Source organism: Leptonychotes weddellii, chromosome 14 (assembly GCF_054177405.1).
Source record: "Leptonychotes weddellii isolate Sample4059 chromosome 14, ASM5417740v2, whole genome shotgun sequence".
In the NCBI taxonomy this organism is placed as follows: Eukaryota; Metazoa; Chordata; class Mammalia; order Carnivora; family Phocidae; genus Leptonychotes; species Leptonychotes weddellii.
The window spans coordinates 49,530,955-49,552,592 of record NC_138382.1 but is presented as its reverse complement, the minus strand read 5'-3'; the positions used below and the strand labels follow the sequence as shown (position 1 = coordinate 49,552,592).

Genomic DNA, 21,638 nt, shown 5'->3' with positions numbered 1-21,638 from the left:
AGCCACCTTCCTGACAGAGCCACCGTGGACCTTTCCGTTTAGAAGTGAAGCCTTCCAGTCCAGTGAACTGAAGCTTTAGTCATCCCTGCTTTGGTAACACCATGTACAGAATGGGGTTGGGGACTAGTGAATTAAATTCATTGACTGAGGTCTAACTGTAGCAGTTTCCATGCTGGGCCCTGTGAGAAAAGATCAAGATGAGATGGCCTTTATCTCTTGATTTTATCAACAGGTAATGTGAGCCCCTCCTCCACACCAGGAACCATGCTCTCTGTAGCACTCAATCACTTGTACAGCGTCCGTTTTCTCTGTGGGCTATGAGTCCCACGAGGGCATGCATCATATCTGTCTGGACCATCACTGTATTTTGGCTTCAGTGCAGTGCCTGGCACATAACAGCTATCCTATAAATATTCATTATAGAACTGAGTTGGGTGTGCATCTGTCTCAGCCACTAGAGAGAGAGCTCCTCAAGGGGAGGGAGCCCTCGATGTCTGCACAGGACCTGGCTCAGGTGAGATGCTCAAGAAGTGTTTACTGAGTTGGGTTGTCCTAGTTCAGTGGAGGTCCAGTGGGCTACACCTGACCAGGGCATGGGTTGGGGTGTAAATTCTGGGCTCTTTATGGGTTCCTATCTGCCTCTGCTGTGGGAACTGTGGCTCCTGTTTTCTTACATGACGTCTTGTCCTTACTTGTGACGTTAGGGACTGAACTATTAGTCGTGGGTAAGCTAAAAACAGAGAACTGCCTCCAGAAGCTGCTACAGAACAGCCAGTTCTAAGCACTTAAGGCCAGCTATGTACTCAAAAAGGTGCTGTGAAGGGTATGAATCATGCTGAAACTGGGTTTCCCATTGAAGCAGTATCTACTGGAGGGATTATGTTCCTTATCAAGGGATTAGGATAACAAACTTTTCCTAAAAATGACCACAAGTGTGACATTTCAGCAATGATCACGGCACACTTATAAAGTTCCCAGGCTCTGTACCAGCCACATCTAAGGGATTGCTGGGTGAGGCAGGAATGAGGGAGTGGCTTGTGGGGTGAGGAGGAATCAGAAGATTCCTGGGAGAGCAGCTAGAAAGATGGACAGAGAAGGGGAATGTGCAGAGCAAGAAGGTCCATAGAGGCTAGGTCATGGAAGAGTTAGGGTGATGCTTACTGCAAGGGCCATGAGTTGCTAACCTGGCGGGCAGGGTCGGGCAGGCTGGGGACTTGTGTTGCTCTTAGACCAAGGGATGTCCATAGGGAGGCAGTGCTGCACACTGGTCATCAAGAGTGATTCTGATTTGGTGAAGCCAAGGGCTACTAATGACCATCAGACCACAGAATACCAGAGCAGAGAGTACTGAGAACTCATCCAGGCTGATCCCATTGCTTCCAATTCTGTAACGAGGAAACTGAGGCCCAGAGAGGTCACACCTTATCATAGGTCAAAATTTCACATTTCCTTGTGATAGCATCTGACTAGCAATGTGTTTACACTGGTTTGTCATGGATAAGAGGCTGAGTTGTTTGGTAGCCATACGGGCAGGGGGGCATATGTGGAAATGTAAAAGGACTACTCACTACTATATATACAGGACTGAACTCTTTGATATTAAAAGTGAAGTAGATAACTCAGAAAGAAGGAAGTGACAGTCTGATTTTTCCACAGGAAATCCTTCGAGTGTGTACCCACCTCCTCCCTTCACTTGGGCAGCCACAGGGCATTTTTAGAGAGAACCATTCCTCATGTGAATACAAGACTCCTGGTCTCCGACCCGCCCTGGGTCCCCAGCACCATTGCAGTGACCCCCCAAGACCTCCCCATTTCCCCTTCCCTTTGCTGGTACTTTCATATCTCCCCACTCCCTTCTCCTCTAGTCCCTTATTCTCTGTCAAAAGGGAGACACGAGGATACCATTTCCTTACCTTGTTCCTGTCTGCATACCTGCTCCAGCTCCTTTTGCTCAGCCCTCTGGATCCTTTCTTCAGTTCTCCAACATCCCCTTCTCTTTCAGCACCTTCATGTCAATGGCAACCTGACTGCAGCCAGAATCCTCTGTCCTGTTAACCTTTCCTAGCCAAGGATTTAAAAAGAGGCATACATTCTCTCCTCTTCCTGGCTGCTCATTCCGCGCATTCCAAGGAGCCACATGTCCCCAAATCTGATAGATGCTTTTCAGTTCATATGTTTATTTGCCCATATTTCACACAGGAATTGAGGTATAAGGACATATGCAAGATGAGAGATTATGAATAATTAAAAGTCTTAGGGAAAGTGTTAAATCAGAATGGAAAATTAGAAAAATAACAAATGAAATACTGTATCCCCCAATAAAAACTCAGGGAAAAAAAGTACAACTTGGTAGAAACAATTTTTCTTACAGTTCTTGGTGTGTGTGATGGGTTGGATAGTGTTCCCTAAAAATATATATCCAAGTCTTTACCCTGTACCTGTGAATGAAAACTTACTTGGAGATGAAATCTTTGCAGACATAATTAAGGATCTTGGGATGATATCATCTTGGACTTAGGGTGAGCCCTAAAGCTAACACACACAGAGACTGAGAAGGTGGAGGCAGAGACTGGAGTTATAGGTCTATAAGCCAAGGAATGCCAAGGACTGTCAACTGCCACCAGGATGTAAGAGAGAGGCATGGAATGGATTATCTCCCAGAACATTAAGAAGGAACCAACCCCCAGGGTGCCTAGGTGGCTCAGTCAGTAAGCATCTGCCTTTGGCTCAGGTCATGATCCTGGAGTCCCAGGATTGAGTCCTGCATCGGGTTCCCTGCTCAGCAGGGAGTCTGCTTCTCCCTCTCCCCCTCCACCTGCTTGTGCTCTCTCTCTCTCTCTCAAATAAATATAAAATCTTAAAAAAAAAAAAAAAGGAACCAACCCTACTGCTATCTTGATTTTGGACTTCTGGTTTCCAGAAGTGTGAGAGAACAAATTTTTATGGCTTTAAGCCATCTAGTTTGTGGTGATTTGTTTCCATAGCCCCAAGAAATAGGGGGTGCATCCTTGCTATTTCAGAGCTCCATGCTTTTACCGACATGGTTCCTTTTCCTGGAAGGGCTCTTCCCCCTTCTGTCAGCCAGAAAATTTTTATTCTGCTATGAAGACTCTTTGGAGGTCCTGGGCAGAAGAGATGAGCCCAGACTCCCTGGACTCTTCCTAGAAGGCCAATCTATATCCATCCCTGTACTCACCTGTATGACAGTCTTTGTTTTTGCGTTTGTCTCTTTAATTGCTTGTCAGCCCCTGAGGCTTGGGATTTCTATCAAGTCAACCTCAAGCAAGAATACTACCAGGAACAGAAAAGGTCAACAGCAAATATTTGTTGAATAATAGTTCGGGAGGCAATAGGAATACCAAAGAGAGGAGGATTAATGTTGTCTGGGGTGGTCATAAAAGTGGAATGGGATATTCTATGCAGAATCAACAAAATAGGTAAAGTATGACCTGTCCAGGGCCAGATGATCCATCTAATGGGACCGAAGGGTGAAGGGAGCAGAGGAGAAAGAAAAGGAGTGAAGTCTGCAGAAGATGAGGCTGGAAAGGCTTTGAATGTTAGGCCAGGAAGTTAGACTTGAGCCTGTGGGCCATGGTTCCTAAAGCTAGTTCAACTACCACCTTCCCCCAGGCCTTTATGGTTGGACACTTGCCTTGTGATCACAGTCTTCTTCTTAGCCCTCCAGGAGCAAAGCAGGAAACAAAACAAGATGGTCTGTGGACTAGAGATCGTTGGCCTTGCCCAGGTATTTCAGAATATTTCCAATTCTGAGAAAAATTACTAAAATATTCCCAGTAGATTATGAATGAAACTAGTTCTTGCTTTGACATATGTATACACTTATGAAACCGTTGCCACAATCAAGATAATGAACACACTCACTACCCCCAAGTTTCCTTGTGCCCCTTTGTGATCTTTACTTCCCACCTTTCCCAAGTATCCCCACCCCCCCGGCAACCAGGGATCTGCTGTCACTAGATTAATTTGCATTCTTCACAGTATTCCACCATGAATTTTAAATTATTGACTACTATAGATTCTTGTATTCCTATAAATATTCTTGAGCTTTATTCTTGGAATTGGTTGTTACTGGAAACAGTTTGATTCTTTCAGGTCTTGCTTTTAAGTGAGTTAGGCAGAACCAGAAGAAGTTTAGACCAGGGCGAATTTTCCCCATCACCAAGGCAAAGACCCTTCTCAGTATGGTAGTCAGTGCCACACCAAACATGAGATTTTCCATTCTGACTGGTGAGAACAGAAACAAATTCGGGGCCCTTTATGAGCTCCAGAAAGTTACCTCTAATCCTTTCGGTTGTTTTCCTCACACATGTGCACTAACCAGTACTCAGCCCAAGACTTGAGGGGGACCCTCTATAGATCTCTGGGTTCTCTCTGTGCAGCTCTTCCCTCTTTGGTAACCAGAGCGGCAAAGTCAAGCCACTTTGGCTTTTCCAGACTCTGAGCTCAGTTTCCCTACCTCAGGGAGACCACCAGGCTATTCTTGGGTTTCCCTCCCTGCTCCACAATCGGGAAACCCCTCGGCAGTCAGCTGGGGCAACCATATGGCACACCTCACTTATTTGCCATCTCTCAACATCACTGTCCTTCCTTGTCAAATGTTCGGTGTCTTGAAAACAGCTTCATGTATTTTTTACGTGGTTTCAGGATGGAGGGTAAATTTGGTCCTATTAGTCTAATCTTGGCTGGAAGTAGAAATTCCTGAAACTGCTTTTGATGACTATGACAAATGCAATATATTTGATCTCCTGCTCTTTTATGCTGTACAGTCATACATGGGTACTCAAGCTGATAAACTGTTATTGAGAAAATGGGTAAATATAATATACATAAAGTTGTCTTTTTCTGCATTCAAAAGTAATTTAAGAAATTATTTTGGTCAATACTGGGGCACCTGGGTGGTTCAGTGGGTTAAGTATCTGCCTTCAGCTCAGGTCATGATCTCAGGATCCTGGAATTGAGTCCCGCGTCAGGCTCCCTGCTCAGTGGGGTTTGCTCCTCCCTCTCCCTCTGCCCCTCTACCCGACTTGGGCTCTCTCACTTGCTCTTTCTCAAATAAAATCTTTAAAAAAATTATTTTGGTGAATACTGGTAGGTATCTTTTTGTGGGAAGGACCGTTCTGAGATTATGGTTATAGCAGATGACATTGGTGTTTTGTTCATATCCCTGTGTCTCTGACAGGTGCTGCCTAGTAGCTGCCAAGCCCACTTTGCCTGGGTGCATAGAGAGCCAGGGTCACTATAGATTAAGTCTCCTGAGGGCCGCTCTTAACAATGACTGATTTAAAACAAAACGAAAATCACACACACACACACACACACAGGTCAGCTCTTTTGCCCTTGATCAGGGCAGCTTGAGGTGTGCCCTACGCTGTCTCTAGTGCTCCCTTTGATTTGAATGCTCCTGGGTGGGACTTGACTTGATAAGGCCTGCGGCTTGGATTCCTTCTTTTCCCTGCCTCACTTCCCCATTCCCTTACTGGGTTTAACTGGAAACATTTTCCAGTAGATAGGTTTAAGTGATTTATTTCACAACTGTTAGGATGGGTAGGTACAACGTCCATAGTAAACATTACATATGCATGAAATGCACCAGCAACTTAAGTTGTTCTCTCTGGAAAGAGCAACAGTGAAATGGCTTCCTCACGTGAAGTGATTCTTTGCATGGCATGAATAGATCGTGTCTTCCAACGGATGATACTTCTCTGAATGTTAACCCCAAGTGTAAAACCTAAGAGCCTATGCTGGGCCAGGGTCCTAGTGATGAGTCCTATAACCTGACATTCTTAACCAACTGAATGTCCCACTAGGTAATCTCCAACTCTTTCCTTCCCCACCAACTGACTCCCTTAGTTCTCACACCATGATTATTTATCTCGATGGAGATTATACCCTTCCTGGTGCCCTAGTGCTTCTGCTTCCCAGTTAGACCAGTAATTCCCCTCAGCTGGCTAAGTCTCCAGGGGCCCTGTCCTTCCACAAAGTGGTCCAGGAGTTCTGTAGACCTTCATGCCATGGAGCTGGTGTCCTTATTTTAGATGAACGGGACATGCACCAAACTCTCAAATATCAGCACAGTCTGATGAAAGAGTAAGCCTTGTAAGAGAAGGATACATTCGGCTCTTACTTTCAGATGTAGCAGGACACCGGAGCTCCCCTTCTCATTGGCAGAATTACTTCTGAGATGAGACATCTGGGGCTGGGTATTTCTTTGTTGTGGGGAGCTGTCCTGTGTAATGTAGGATTCTTAGCAGCACCCCAGGCCTCTAGTCACAAGATGCAGTAGTACCTTCTAAATTGTGAAAACCAAAAATGGTACCAACAGGGGATCAAGACAGCTATGAAGGAATTAAAGTCTCTTATTTTGTATGTAATCTTTTGTTGGCAGAAGACTTTTCGGTTGTTTCCTATGAGAAGCTTCTCTCCATATCTTTTATCAACAGATTGATACATAGTTAATCCTGCCTCTTTACACAAACACAGCACACATTACTCTTTTCACTGTAGCACTAACAAATAGTGTTTCATTGCCCATCAGAGAGGCCAAGAAAAAAAGGAATGACAATATCCCATTACTGTGGTAGTGGGGAGACGAACTCTCTCACACACTACCAGGAATGTATAAATGACTGGGGAGGAATAGGACTTTTTGGGAATGGAATTTGGTAATATATACTAAAAGATGCATGGAATATATGCATATTTTTTAGACCCACAAATTCTACTTTATCACAATAATCAGAGGAGATATGATGTGCACAGAATTTTTAAGATGATGAAAACAACCAAAATGTTCAACAACAGGAAGCTGATTAAATAAGTCATGGTATAGCCATGTAACAGCATGTCATGGAGCCATTAAAAATAATGATATAGACACGTAATGGATTAGAAAAAAGATTTTTACAATGCATTAAGTGAAAAAACAGGTTACAAAACAATGTATATACGTATAGAAAAAAGTCAGGAAGGTCGACACTAAAAATTTTAACTATATCTTTGGGTGTAAGAATCAGGTATGATTTTTAAAATTTTTTTCCCTTAAAATGAACATGCAATCCTTGTCTAACAAAAATAAAGATCTAATAATAGGTACTGCAAATAGCATGGACCATGAAAGCAAGACCTTTCCACTGAGAGAATGGGAGATAGTTTCTCCCCACTCTCTTCTAAGAATGGCAAACATGAAGCAAGCTATCGCCCAGGAAAGGAGCCATTTAGGCTGCCTGTAATCAAAGTGGGGCCAGAGGCAAAAGATGTTTGTTTAGTCTTCTCAAACTTAGCAACTAAACAGATTCTTATTGTTTGGGACATCTGCTTTTCTTCTCAATTGTCTTTACCCATTTAAAGTATTACTTGCTTAACTGTGGAATCTCTAAGATATTTTAAACTCCCCATTTTTGTATGGAAAATTGGTGTGTGATTCCCTGATGGACTGACTTTAACTGAACACTTGGTGAAAGACTCAGGTGCCAGGCAACGAAGAGGAAATGGAGCAAAAGCTCCTCTGTGTTTCTGCTCTTTCCTAACCACCCTAATGCCCACAAGTAAAGTAGCTCAGCTGTTTTCCTATCTGCATTTAAATGCATGGACCTGAAGGGTAAATTATATCCCAGAACAAAATGCTTGTCTAATTAAAAAAAAAATGGGGGGGAGGGGAAATAGGATAATGTGCAGAAGCGAATTAAAAAAAAAAAAAAAAAAGCGAGCCTCTTTTCTTCCTTTCTCCAAACAATCTGCTAAGTAGGAAAGACCCTAAGGAATCCGCTCTGCCCTGAAACGAGATGCCCTTGCATCGGAAGCAATGCTAGTCACACCACACCAATAATAAGCCATGCTTGTCCCACGTCTTAATGAGGAATAACACCAATTATTTCAGGACTTACCACTCTGTGAAGCCATTTCTCATGGCTGTCACTTTTAGCAGGGCTTTCAAAGACTCTGGCCACTTACCTTAGGGTCAAAACAAGCCCAGCTGAGGTTAGGAAGCCATGAAGCAAAACGAAGAACACTTACACTTAGCTGAGAGCAGGACAACCACAGGGAGGGAGGGCAGTGGACTAAAGACTTCAGTTGACGCTGAAGCTGTTTTAGGAGGAGACTCTCTCCCTTTCCCCCCAGAAGGTAAGAGAGCTGATCCTACCAGATACACAGCAGTTCATGTACTTCACAAAGAGTAAAACACAAATGTGAGAAGCTAACATTATAAAACTGCCCTAATTAACTGACTCCATCTCATTCTCTTCTGGCATAGAGCTAGTTCTTAGCCAACAAGGGCCTTGTGAGCCCAGTTCGTGGAGATTTTACAACTTTAGTCACTTGTCCAACCCAACCATGCCCTTTGTCACCCAAACTCTCATTGCCTTGTTACATAATTGACAAGCTTATTTACTCTATTTCAGGCATTTTATTTTTCTCATTCTAACATTAGGCTTCAATAAGTACAAAAAATTCACAGGTACAAAAATTTCTGTATAGCCTTGTGGTAGTTAAAAAACCTGTGAAAACAAAACAATGTTTTAAGTTGGGCAGTATCCAGCTCTATACATCTGAGTGACAGTCTCCTTGAAGTGTGGCTGTAAAAATGGTGAGAACTATTGCATTGTGATGACGTTACAATTTTTTACGACTCTTTTTCACTTGTCCCAGGAAATCTATCTCATGCCATCTGCACTGGATGGGTTCCTTACTTCTATTTTGCTATAGACCAATTCTCCACCTCCTTGGGGCTTCAATGATGACACCTTCATCTTTCAGCCTCACGTTCTGACCCTTGGAAGATTCTGACACCAGCCTCAACAGCAAGAACAGCTGGATTGAGATTTATAGCTATTACCCTTCCTGATGTTAAGAAAGAAAAAAGCAATGCTGAAAAAGATTGATGAATTTTTCATATTAGCATTAATATCTCTTCCTGCAAGGATTTAATTTTCATACCCCCACCACAGATGAATTATATTCGATGAGCTTTTATTTTTTCAGAGTACTTAAAAAAATTGTTCTTGAAAAGATTGCTTCTTCTTATCCCTAGGATTCTGAGTAAAAATGACATATGGGAAGAGGGGAAGTCTGAGTATATCTGTTTGTTTTTTTTTCCCCCTACATCTAATAACCTGTTGGACACAGAGACTGGAGATCTCCATGGTCTTTGTTCAGCAGCTCCAGGTATGGCTGAGATGAAAAACAAAACCAAAAAATTCACTTTATTTAATCATAGATAATAAAGATCTTGCCGGGATGTTCTAGGCATGAAGACCAGACAAACACCAGAAAGCTGAATCGGAAGCTGTCTCACAGCTTAGACTTTTTTTTCCTCTGCTTAATAAGAAATAAATTATCATTGCCATCGGCCTCCAAGTAGCTCTCCTTTTTCTTATGCTTGCTCCGCTTGCCCTCTCTGGGCAGCTTGTCTTCTCTTGGCTTGTGGGAATGTGATGAGTGGTGGAAGGACTTGGGAGCCTTCTGGGTTTTGAAAGGGCCAGGAGAAGAGTGGAGTTTTGGGCCCCTGGGGAAGTCCTCATCCACTTCATGACACCTGTCAGCCTTCCTGTGTTTCTCACGCTCTTTATTGCTCCTGCTTGCTTCTTTTTGGGTTTCCTTCTTTTCTTGAGGCCACCTGTTGTTTCTACAGGAGGCATGGCTCTTCCTCCTGTTATGGTGGGGCCTCTTATCTGCTGCTTCCATGTGAGGTCTCTTGAACTGCCTTGGAAAATCCCCATTTCTCTGGAGTTCTGGAAAATAGAAAAGTATTTCTGCATATTCAGCAGCCAGATAGTCCATGAACAGCTTTCATAGGTCTGTAAATAACTCAGCAAAGAGGGAAACCAGATAATGCAAAGTGTTAGTGATATGACATTCTAAATAGCCATCACTAAGGTAAAAATCACTCACTAAAAATTGCATGGTTATCATTCTGTATCTGATTGCTAAAAATGGAAAATATCCAGAAATCCAATGATATTTAATCTATTCAAGCCAGCTGAATTAGGCTGAACAATGGTGATGAAGACTAGTGAAAGCTGTAATCATCTTAGCTTTGTGAAGAAAACTCATGTCTGACCAATTCAAGTTCTTGCAGTGATAAAGAAGCAGCCCTTGACCATAAGGGAAGCAAGATGTATAAAATGGTCTTTTGACAGGCTCATATGACATTTCAATTACCCTCTCAAGATAAAGCCTGGCCACAGGACTTAGAGGTAGATGCCAAACTGGACAGGAGATTATTCCTCCAGAGCAGATATCACTGATTTGGAGAGTACACACACATGTGTATTTTAGAGGTTTTGGTGCCAGATTTGATGTTCAATTTTGCCAGGACTTGGAACCCTTACTCTAAGTGTTTGATGGCTGTGATTCTGATGGGTAAGTGGGAGATGAGGTTCCAGTGAGAGATGAAAATGAACATGCCAACAAGGCCTTGAAAGATTGAAGAAGTGGCCAATAAAAAAACAGGATGAAATGCAAGGTAATATATTTAGGGGACCAAAAAAACCCACAAAAAACAAAAATGAATTCTAGGATACAGAGCAAAGGTAATTACTTACAGATTTAGGGTAAAATAAAAATTCCAATGGATGACAGACAACCTCAAAGTAGCCACAGAGTTGTCAATCTAACTAGTTAAAAGGGAAAAAAATGTTTTTTCTCTAGCATTATAAAAGTTATAAAGACTCATTATAGAAAACCTGGGAAATACAGAAAAGTATTAAAAAAAATAAAACCATAGCCATAATCTTTTAATTCAGATGTGACATTTTGGTGCATTTCTTTTTAATTTTTTAATTTAGTTGCCTAAGCAATATCTTCCCATACTATAATTTCTCTCTCTATAGTTGAGATAAAGTTCATATGAAATGTCATATGTAAAATACGCTGGAGTTGAGAAGTAATTCCTTTCGAAGAAGACCCGAACTCAGAGAGAGTCAGGAAAAGAATAACAAAACTTTCAGAGTTGACAATGTATAGGTCAACTTGAAAAATATAGAACTGTTTTGTGCTGAAAGCAACAAAAGTAACTTGGTAAACCATTGTGAAGTATATGGCAAGAAAGAAGTTGAAAGAGTAGGCTTAAATTAGAAAACAGGAGAACTTTTAAGTTAGTGACAGTAAATAAAGAAACCCCAGAGGGTGGCCATGGACCGGAAGCTCTGCCGTAATCATGGCTGGTAAGAACAGACTTCCTTGGGGAAGCTCCAGGAATCACCAGGAATCACCTAGCAGGGAAAGCCTTTCTTTCCATGAAAAATACTAGGGACATACAATGGGAAAAAATAATTACTTGCCAAACAGAAAAAGCTCAAAGGAGCCTTTACAAACTCTGTATACCTACATGGATAGAAGTATTTTCTGGACATTTTCTAAATTGGTCATTACGTGAGAAAAATGTTTGCTGTGAATAGAACATAACAGTTTCTGAGGTGGGTGCCTGATTTCTGGAGATCAAGAAAGTTCTGTTTTTTTTTTCTGGCAATTATTTAAAACCATTTTCTGTGCTAACCAATGACCCCCAAAGCAGGGAAAGACAGTGCAAAAGAAGATATTTAGGAACTATTGCAAAGGTGGATCTCACAAGAAGTCAGTAACATACCTTTCACTTTTCGTTTTATTCTCTGTTCTCTCTCCCGAATTTCATATTTGTCATCATAGTAGTAGATGAACGGAGATGTTGGAAAGGTCTGGTTAAACATTCGTCTTTCTGTACATTCCTGCAAGTTGTTTGAAATTATTGTTTCAAATTACCAAATTTGAAATTGTGATGTTACAAGCGCGCTGCTCAGACCACCTTTCTGCAAGATTATGGACCACTGTAGTTAGAGACGAGCCCCACACCAGAGATACCCCATGCTGTGGCTCAGGATGCGGTCTTGCTCCGACGCTGGGAAGATCACACCCAACCGTGCTTACATGTTTCTTTCAGGCTTGGGTTTTCTTTCCTTCTTATCTTTTTTCAGTCTCCCCTGCCAAACCCTGCCCCCAGCCCGAGTTAACAGCAATGGGCTGAATCTCCACTGCACTTGCCTTGTTCCTCTCTTAGTAGGTTTATTTTATTTGACCTTATGTTGCTTTAGACCTCTGCTTGTCTCTCTTCCAAACGGCCTTCCATCAAGTGCTTCTCCTTTCACATTTACACCCTAAATGTGGGTGTAAATCCTTAGTCCTTTGCTCTTTTCCCTTCACACAAATGGTGTGCAGGCTTATTCTAACCCAACACCCACTGCTAACAAGGGCAGTGATTCTTATGGTGAGGAGCAGGATGGTGGTGGTGGGTTATGTCTAGCTTGAAACTGCTTCTAGGTAATTCTGAAATACCCCAAAGGAATCTTCTCTTCTCTTTGCTCCCCCCACTTAAGATGAGATCACTCCTCTCGCTCATTACCCTGGTTCTGCTTCCCACTCACATGACTCTGGCTTTCCCACTGCTGCTATTTTCCAAGTCCACATCCTTGGCCTGAGCCACATCTAATATAATAGGCTTTATTTATCACGATCTGGTGACATATATTCATTCAGTATGTCTGGAACCAAATTTTCTTTTCTTTGAAAGAGGCTTCCCTTTGGAACTTCTCCATTTCTGTTCTCTGCCGTCTTGCTTAAAATGTATTTTGTAAATGTTTACTTCTTTTTAGTTAGGTATTGAAGAAAATTAGAATACCCCTTAGGAAGAAAGTATATGAAACAGCCACATAAACTTTAGTTAACTTATCCTAACTTTGGCATAATATATTTGACTTGTAATTCTAAGATATCTGACCAAGCTGGGAGCCATATACTTAGGAACATAATTTGCAGAGTTTAAAAAATTATGAATCATTCTAAATATATACTTAAGTATAAAGTAATGGAAATCTGTACCTACTATTAGGCTTTATCAAATCATAACATTTTATAACTTCAGTTTTTATCCCAAGGCGTGAAGCATTAATAATACAACTGAAATCCTCTTTCCCATGCCTCATTCCTCTCCTTCCCTTTCCAGAAATTGCCACTGTCTTAAAGTTGGTGCCTGCCATTCTTATATGTTTTCCTCTTACTACTACTAAACAATACGTAAGTTTGAAGTGTTCAGACTTCATAAAAACAGTATCATTCTATAAATGTTTTGAAGGTGCTTTAGGTTATAATAGCTTTATAGAATAAATTGGGTGATGGTTCTCTTGAATTATCTGTTTCTGAATAAAGGTTTGGTAAAACTTGACTATAAAACTCTCTGGGTCTGATATATTTCAGGGGAGAGAATCCTGATAACTAATTTTATTTTTTTTAGTGGTATTGGTTCATGTAAGTTTGTTCTTCAGTCATTTTGGTTAATTAATATTTTTCTGGAGAATTATTTATCTATATTTTCAGACTTAATTTTGAACTTTATAAAGTTTGTATAGTATTCTCTTATAATTAAAAAATTTTAAGCTATTCACACTTTTTATTCACTATTTGTACCTTTTCTTTGAGTAGTTTTTCCAGAAGTCTTTTTACTTTTGAAAAGAAAATGTTGGGGCCCCTGGGTGGCTCAGTCAGTTAAGCATCTGCCTTCGGCTCAGGTCATAATCCCAGGGTCCTGGGATCGAGTCCCATGTCCGGTTCCCTGCTCAGCGGGGAGTCTGCTTCTCTCTCTCTCTCTCTCTCCCCTTCCACCCCTGCTTGTTCTCTCTCCCTCTTTCTCAAACAAATAAATAAAATCTTAAAAAAAAAATGTTTTCAAAGAACCAGGTTTTGGTTTTGTTGATGCTATTAATTTTGTTTTCTATCTTAATAACTTTGGATCTTATCTTTATTATCTCCTTCTTCCAACTATCTTTAGCTATACTGTGTTGTTGACTTTCTGGATCTTTTGGGGCTTTTTTGGATCCTGCAAGTTATAAGGCAAACCTGTATGGTAATATAAAGAATTACTTTTATAAATCACTATCCATGGTGGCTCCAAGTTTCCAGAAGAAAGGACACCCATGAAAGATTTGGGTCTAAGATTCTGTTAATAGTCTGAATGTTTGTGCTCATCCCCTCACCCCCAACCAAAATTCACCTCCAAGGTGATGGTATTAGGAGGTGGAGCCTTTGGGCAGTGATTTAGGTCATGAAGGTGGAGCTCTGATAAATGGGATTAATGTTCTCATAAAAGAGATCCCTACAGAGCTCCCTAGTCCCTTTTGCCTTGTGAGGACACAGCAAGAAAGTGTCATCTAAGAGGAAGGAGGGCCTTACCCGACGTTGATTCTGCTGGTGCCATATCTTGGGCTTCCCAGCCTCCAGAACTCTTAAGACATAAATTTCTGTTGTTTATAAACCACCCAGTCTATGGTAGTTTGTTTATAGCAGCCTAAATGGACTAAGAGAGAGTTTAGCCATAAAATATTAAGAGCAAGTTACAATTACAAAAAGGTACTAAAGATCTTGATGCATTCCCAGCGCCCACTCATACTTTCACAGGCTCCTGGAGTAGGCTCTCTGCACAGTGACCTGCTGTTTCCTATGGTAGTCTGCCTGATGCGGAGCTGCTTATGACGGTCCCTGCCTCCCCAACTACACAGTGAGTGGAGTTAGGGAAGGGTGGTGCCACATTCACCTCAGAATATTTTCCACATGAAGAGGCTGTTGAGTAACATTGGTAGAGCTGTATTTCTGAAACTGAAGGGGAGGGGTCCTCAGACATCTTTAATCATCTGCACAGTCTCCTATTTGGATCCTGTATGGTCTAGACTGTGTGACTACACGGAGCTATACAGTCCCATAAATATTTTCCAAAGCTAAATGTAAATTATATTTTGATTATCCACATCGCTGGTCCCCTCCATTAGCACAGACAATTGATAGTTGGCTATATAATTTATCTACTATTCTGGATTAGCCACACCACTGATCTTCTTCATTAGTGTGCATAATCTAGAGTTCTTCATCTATGGCAATGATGAGGCTGCCAAATTTGCTTTATTGTAAATTAAAAACCATCTAAATCTAGATTTCAGGGATAAATTCTAAATGTTTTTAATGTATTTCGTATCTACATTAACAGGAGTGACTAGTAAGCAGTATGTGTCCAACTGTAATTGTTTTTCTTTAATTGAACAAACAAATGCTAAAATCACACCCCTTTGCTTTAAAGAGGTCAGCAAGCATAAATTGTACATCTATGTGATCTGTGTGGCAGTGGAATACTTATGTGGATAGGTTTCCTAAACAGTGTTGGCAACATCTGAATTTTGGCAACAAGGAGGAATGCACAAAGCCGGAAAAGATCTAGAGATGATAATTTTGTAAGAAAAAGTATTCTCTAACAAGGTTTCAGTGTGAGTTCTACGGAAATGAAGGAGTATACTGCAGGGCCTCTCCAACCCTATCACCCTACTGTGGATTTGTTCACACTGGAAACAGCATCCCCATGTCAGTACTGAGAAATCTCCCTGTACAACTTCTTTGCTTTGTAGATAAAGAAACTGAAAACCAGAGAGAAAACGCCGGTTGTTCAAGTCACATGGTTAAGTCAATAGCAGAGTAAAAACTGGAACTGAGGATCAGAACTTCATCCTACTTTCATATTCTATCCCTTCACTCCCTAGTCCTGCTGCCCCAACGTGGAAGAAAAACTTCATCTGCTAGTGAACTGTGCCCCAGCCTTTTCTTTTCCCAGCCGTTCTGTCTCTCCCTAGGCTGTCGAGCTCTAGCCCCAAGGTCTGCCTGGTCAGAATTCAAGTCACAAAGGGCAGTCCTCTCCCATCCTACTGCTCACAGCCCTACCCATTTTGAGGACTCTCTACCCACTGAATGCTTTCCACCTCGTGTCATCAGATCGGATATTTTAGTTTATTTTGGTTTCTAGGCTGCGAGAAGCCCACCTGGAAACTAGGAATGTATTTCTCCATACAGATTTTCTACTTTTTGTGCCACCACCTTTCTTCCTCTGGCGCAGGATTCCCAGAATGCAGGAGAGCTCTGAGTCGATTCTTACTGCAGCCTGTCTCTGGGATGAGCTGCTGCTGTTTCATACTTAGTGAGACAACTGGCTAGGAGACTCCCTCCCATCCCACAACAACCAGTTTCTTCTGCTCTGACACCCCGGCACCTGAAACACACACAGTTTGGCCCTTTCGGTTGGGGTTGGGAACACGCAGTCTGCATAGGGTATTTGGACGTTTGTGGGGTGGGCAGGCTAGTCAATGATGCAGCCCCTCTGTCTTTCCACTAGCGTCGGGGTTTACATGTGAGTGATGAAGATTTAAGGGAACACAATACCAGGGAAAACTGGAGATACTGGAGAACTACACAGAAAATCTAAAATCATGATTTGGCTGTGTCAAGGTCATAGCAAACATAAGAACTCAGGAGAACTGTAACCATTCTGTTGACTACTTTTATTTGATTGATTTTATGAGCTCTGTATTTGTTTTAGCCTAATGTATTCCTGCATATTTAAAACAATTAGAAGAATGTGCTCTGACAGATCCCTTACTCTTGCAGGGAAGGGAGAAGTCAATTGGGTGAAAATATATGAAGTCTTATTTTAGGATATTAGTTTATTGAAAAAGTAAGCATTCAGAATTACATTCTTTTCGAGTTCATCTTTCAGCAACCACTCCCAGAACAGAATGCTATGCCCCAATGCTACTCAAACTTACGTGTCCATAATGGCCTTCTTGCCCACAGTTGTAGCAATACACTAAGGCTGATTGTCCAGAAGGGGTCTTCGGCTTTTTGGGTGGTCCAGGTTTGGTCTGCAACATGAGTATTTGTGAGGGTTTATTAAATGTTTGAAGAAAACTGAAACCTAATTCTTTCCCAAAGAGCTCTTTTTAGGTAAGAGACTCCTTAGAGATACTGCCTCCTAGAGTTTAGTGTGAAGACCTCATATCCAGATGGCTCTCCGTGTTAAAGTGCGTAACATGACAATTCTCTTATACTTCACATCGATGTGTTCTTTCCTCTCCTTCGCTCCTCATTCCATTTGGCACTGTGCCCAGGACTGTGCTAGGTATTAGGTCTCTCAGAGAAGCACAATAGGCTAGTAGAACATGACAGACATATAAATAAATGACAGAACGATGTAATAAGCACAGTGACAGAAACATGTACAAGGTATGAATGGAGTGGCAAGGGGGACCCACCATTGGATGGGATGGAAGAAGTCAGGGAAAGCTTCCTTGAAAGTATACAACTTAAATTTACTCTCAAAGGATTAGCTATAAGTAAAATGGAAAGTCCTAGGTAGAGGGGGCAGCATGAACAATGGCATGAAACTAAGAAAGAGCATACATGCTGACAAGGTACAGAACACACAGCCAGGTGTACTGACAAATGAGACTGGAGAAAGCAGGGCACAAGAAGGGAGGGCCTTATAAATCATCTAGGAGCTTTGGGTTTATCTGGGCTTTTCCATTTTAAGTGTAGCTTTTGTTTTTTTTTTAAGATTTTATTTATTTATTTATTTATTTATTTATTTATTTATTTGACAGAGAGAGAGAGACAGCGAGAGAGGGAACACAAGCAGGGGGAGTGGGAGAGGGAGAAGCAGGCTTCCCGCCGAGCAGGGAGCCCGATGTGGAACTCGATCCCAGGACCCTGGGACCATGACCTGAGCCAAAGGCAGACGCTTAACATCTGAGCCACCTAGGCATCCCTTAAGTGTAGTTTTAAATGAAGGAGCAGAATAGTTAGAATTTTATTTTGGAAAACTGTTTTGGCTTGTGGTTGTGTGTGTGTGGGGGGGTGAACACGAGCAGGAGAAGGTTGGATACAGTGAGAAAGGTGGCTGTGAGGAAAGCCAGTGAGGTGATGAGGGCCTAAAGTCCCAAGAGTAAAGTACAAGATAGGAAAAAGGGAAGAGATCTGGCAAATACATGAGGTGATAAAACTGGTAACTGTTGAACACTGAAAGATACAGGGAATGAAGGAAAGGAGAAATTGAGATGCTTTTCAGGTTTCTAAGTTGGGTGAACTGGTGAGTGCCAACAATTTGGTAGCAGTGCCAACACCTGCTTCAGAAAAGGTAGGAAAAAAAAAGAGGAGTCAAATTAGAGGGAAAGATGATGAAGACTAACTTGGATATTGTATATTTTGGAGATGTCCACCAGGAAGGTGTCTATGTGAGATTAAAGCTTAGGGAACAAGTGTAAGCCGAAGATTAGGTGTGAAAGAAATCTGTATAATAGTGGAGGCTAAGATGACCCAAGTGGACATCACAGCCACACCCAGTGTGAGCAGCAGTGACGCAGGATGGAACCCTGGGAGTAACAACACTTAAGGGGCAGACAGAGGAGCCTGAGAAAGAGAAAGAGAAGGAAAGGTTGAAGGATGCAGAACCACAGGAGAATACAGACCAAAGACCTTAAGAGAGTGACTTCAAAAAGGATGAACTGATCTACAGTGCCAAACACAGGAGAGGCTTAGTGAGATTAGAACTGAGAAACATCTGTTAGATTTGGCAACTGTTCATGGATAACCTTAGTGTGAGAATCTTGGAATTAGTGGAAAGGTAAAAAAAGAGTAGTAGGCAACAGGTTGAAGAGTGAAGCGGTGAACAATAAGGTGATGAAACCATAAAGAGGAACCAGAAATGAATGCCCACAGAAGCCAGGATGGTGGTTACTCCCAGCGGGGAGAAAACAACTCACAAAGGCTTTTGGGGTAGCCACAATTCTCTATTTCTTGAACACAGTGGTGTTCTAGGAGTGTGTGTTATGTAACTCATTTACTAAGTTGTATATGTTTTATGCACTTTTCAATATGTACATTATATTTAACAATAGGAAATATTTTTTAAAGAGTTTTTTTTATTTATTAGAGAGAGAGAGAGAACACAAGCAGGGGGAGCGGCAGGCAGAGGGAGAAGCAGACTCCCCACTGAGCAAGGAGCCCGATGCGGGACTTGATCCCAGGACCCTGGGATCATGACCTGAGCCAAAGGCAGACACTTAACCAACTGGACCACCCAGGCGTCCCAATAGGAAATATTTTTAAAGATTGAATGAAAGTTGAGAGAAGGAGACAGTAGGTATACATTACTTTGAGAAGCATGAATAACAAGGGGCAGAAGAAGATTGAGCAAGACCTAGGAAGGGGGTTTGGTGGAGTTTGCTATTAGAATGAGAGAGAGAGAGATCTGAACAAGTGAGAAAGCTAGTAGAGATGGAGGAGTTGGAAACAGGAGAGAAGGGAGAAGACAGAGCAAAACTCCTGAGGTGGCAGGGCTTTAAACAGAGAAAAAACCCTAATTGCCCTCCCACTCCATTCTTTTTGGAGATTGGAAGAAAGGTAAGGATGGGGTATAAACTTGGTTAAGTTTCTTTCTTTCTTCCTTTTCTTTTTTTTTTTTTAAAGTAAACTGTACACCTAACACTGGGCTCGAACTCACGACCCCGAGATCAAGAACCGCAGGCTCCCTGGACTGAGCCAGTCAAGGCGCACCCCACTTATGTTCTTTAATGGGATGCAGTAACAAAGAGTGCTGGTCTCCAACTAATTTTGTTATTGTTTTTTAAGGTGGCAAACGGGTGGTCTGTGGAGGTTTTATTTTCTTGACACCAGAAAATAATCTATAGGTTATAAAAACTGTTTTCAAACAACTTTACTTTCAGATTCTATTTCCTAAAATGGAAAACTGGAGGATAACAGTAACCTAGAAGCTCTTTTCTACTGAAAATGACTACAAAGGTTACACAAAATGGAATTTACAACCTCAGCTCTTATCAATTGGGATATAATAAAAAACACAACAAAAGGTCTTATATTCTCCAATAAAAAAATGTGGTTCACAAAGGAAGACAAGCTGAAAGTCGTCAAGCACAGTTTTGATAGGGATGCACATAAGCAATGTACCACTCACTCACTGTAGTGGTTCACAAATTTGTTCAGGTATAGAGTGCCAGGAAGACATGAAATTATTAAGCAGAAATTATTTTTCCATCTTTGTGTTACCTGATGTGACACAAAATTGCAACTATGAGCATAGATATATGTGGTTTAAGAGAAAGAAATCAAACCCAGAGATAAGTCATGGATGTGAAGGCAGAACACAATGTTTCAAGGAAGAAGCTGTCAAAAGCTGCTGGTGGGTTAAATAAGATAAAGACTATGAAATCCACTGGATCAGCAATCAGGAAGTTGCTGGCAATTGGAAACTGCTGTGAACAGTTTATTTGAGGGGTAGAGATGCAAACCAGATTGTAATGGGTTTATTATAAGTAGAAAGAACTGAAAAACAGTACACTGATGACTTTCAAGAGACTAGGTTAGGTATGGGGCAAGGGAAGGGGACAAGTAGAACAGAACAAGTTCAAGGATGCCTCCATCAGTGATGTTTACCAGAGTGCTGGGCACATGGCATGAGCATATATACATGCATTCTTTCACTGATTTATTAAAAAAATAATTACTGAGTGCCTAATACATGCCAGATATCTTAGAACAGATTAGGTAATTGAGAAGTGAGACCAAAATAATCACTGCTCACATCTCCCGTAGTGGAAGACAGATAAACCAACAAAACACATACACACACACAGACAATATCAGATAGTAATAAATGGCACACAATTAAAATACAGTTATATGATTGAGAGTCACTGGTGGTGACTTAAGATTGAATTTTAGAGAAACTCTCACTGGGAGGATCATTTTTTGTGACAAATCCCACCATCCCCCCAAGTATGCAATGAGTAGGGAACATTCTAGGCCTCAGGCATGGGAGACAGGGAATGCAAACCCCTGACGTAGGCATAAGTTTGCCAAACTTGAGTATCTGAAAAATATCTGTAAATTTCAAGTGTGGTAGGTGAAGGAAGAGTGGGAGAAGATGAGGTTCTAGAGATGGAGAGGGACTAGATCACTTAGGGCTTTAACAATCAGAGTGGAAGGGACTAGATTTTGAGTGGCATGAAAATCTAGTCTAAGGCTAATGGTAGGTGCTCAGTAATTAGTTGGCAACTGTTAGCAGAGACTATCACTGATGATAAACAGAATTATCCAGGGGCGCCTGGGTGGCTCAGTCGTTAAGCGTCTGCCTTCGGCTCAGGTCATGGTCCCAGGGTCCTGGGATCAAGCCCCGCATCGGGCTCCCTGCTTGGCGGGAAGTCTGCTTCTCCCTCTCCCACTCCCCCTGCTTGTGTTCCTGCTCTCGCTATCTTTGTCTCTGTCAAATTAATAAATAAAATCTTTAAAAAACAAAACAACAACAACAACAAAAAAACAGAATTATCCACCCCCCAAATAATGAATCTTCTCTGAAAAACTTATGTTTATAAATTTTTCTGTTTTGTATGTGTGTGTGTGCAAATATATGGCAATTTACCCCTGAGACAAGATTTCTAGATTCACTGATGAGAAGGAAAATATGCTCACTCTGTTTATTCCACTGGAATAAGAAACTCCATTGGCTCAAATCTTATGTAAAAGGACAAGATGAAATCAGGCAGTAATGACAAGGGGGCCCAATAAAGACCAAGTTAAGAGGGCTATCCAGACACGAACTTTGTTTTGATTGGTATGAATGCAAATAGAGATTTCCTCACAGGAGAGCCAATGGTATCCCCATGGCACTGCTGGCTTGTCCTTAAGAATACAGAACACAGGAAAGCCACACTACTATACAACTCTCCAGTGGTTCGTTCCTATCACATACTCTCAGAATAAAGGCC

At 41.6% G+C, this 21,638-nt stretch overlaps 1 protein-coding gene across 4 annotated transcripts in view; it reads right to left on the bottom strand.

The window, feature by feature from the left end:
* Positions 1 to 6,902: 6,902 nt before the first annotated feature.
* The window catches only part of ZCCHC7 (zinc finger CCHC-type containing 7), a 230,704-nt gene continuing 215,968 nt past the window's right edge, over positions 6,903 to 21,638 (bottom strand). For 3 of the 4 annotated variants that reach the window (XM_081803201.1, XM_081803202.1, XM_031023538.2), the window contains 3 exons: positions 16,626 to 16,721; positions 11,606 to 11,723; positions 8,024 to 9,749 (listed from right to left, as the gene is read on the bottom strand). In XM_081803201.1, coding sequence (XP_081659327.1) covers positions 9,310 to 9,749; positions 11,606 to 11,723; positions 16,626 to 16,721 — 654 coding nt within the window. In that variant the 3' untranslated portion in view covers positions 8,024 to 9,309. Of the gene's footprint in view, positions 9,750 to 11,605; positions 11,724 to 16,625; positions 16,722 to 21,638 lie in introns of all 4 variants that reach the window. The other variant, XM_006729111.3, reaches the window with a different exon arrangement.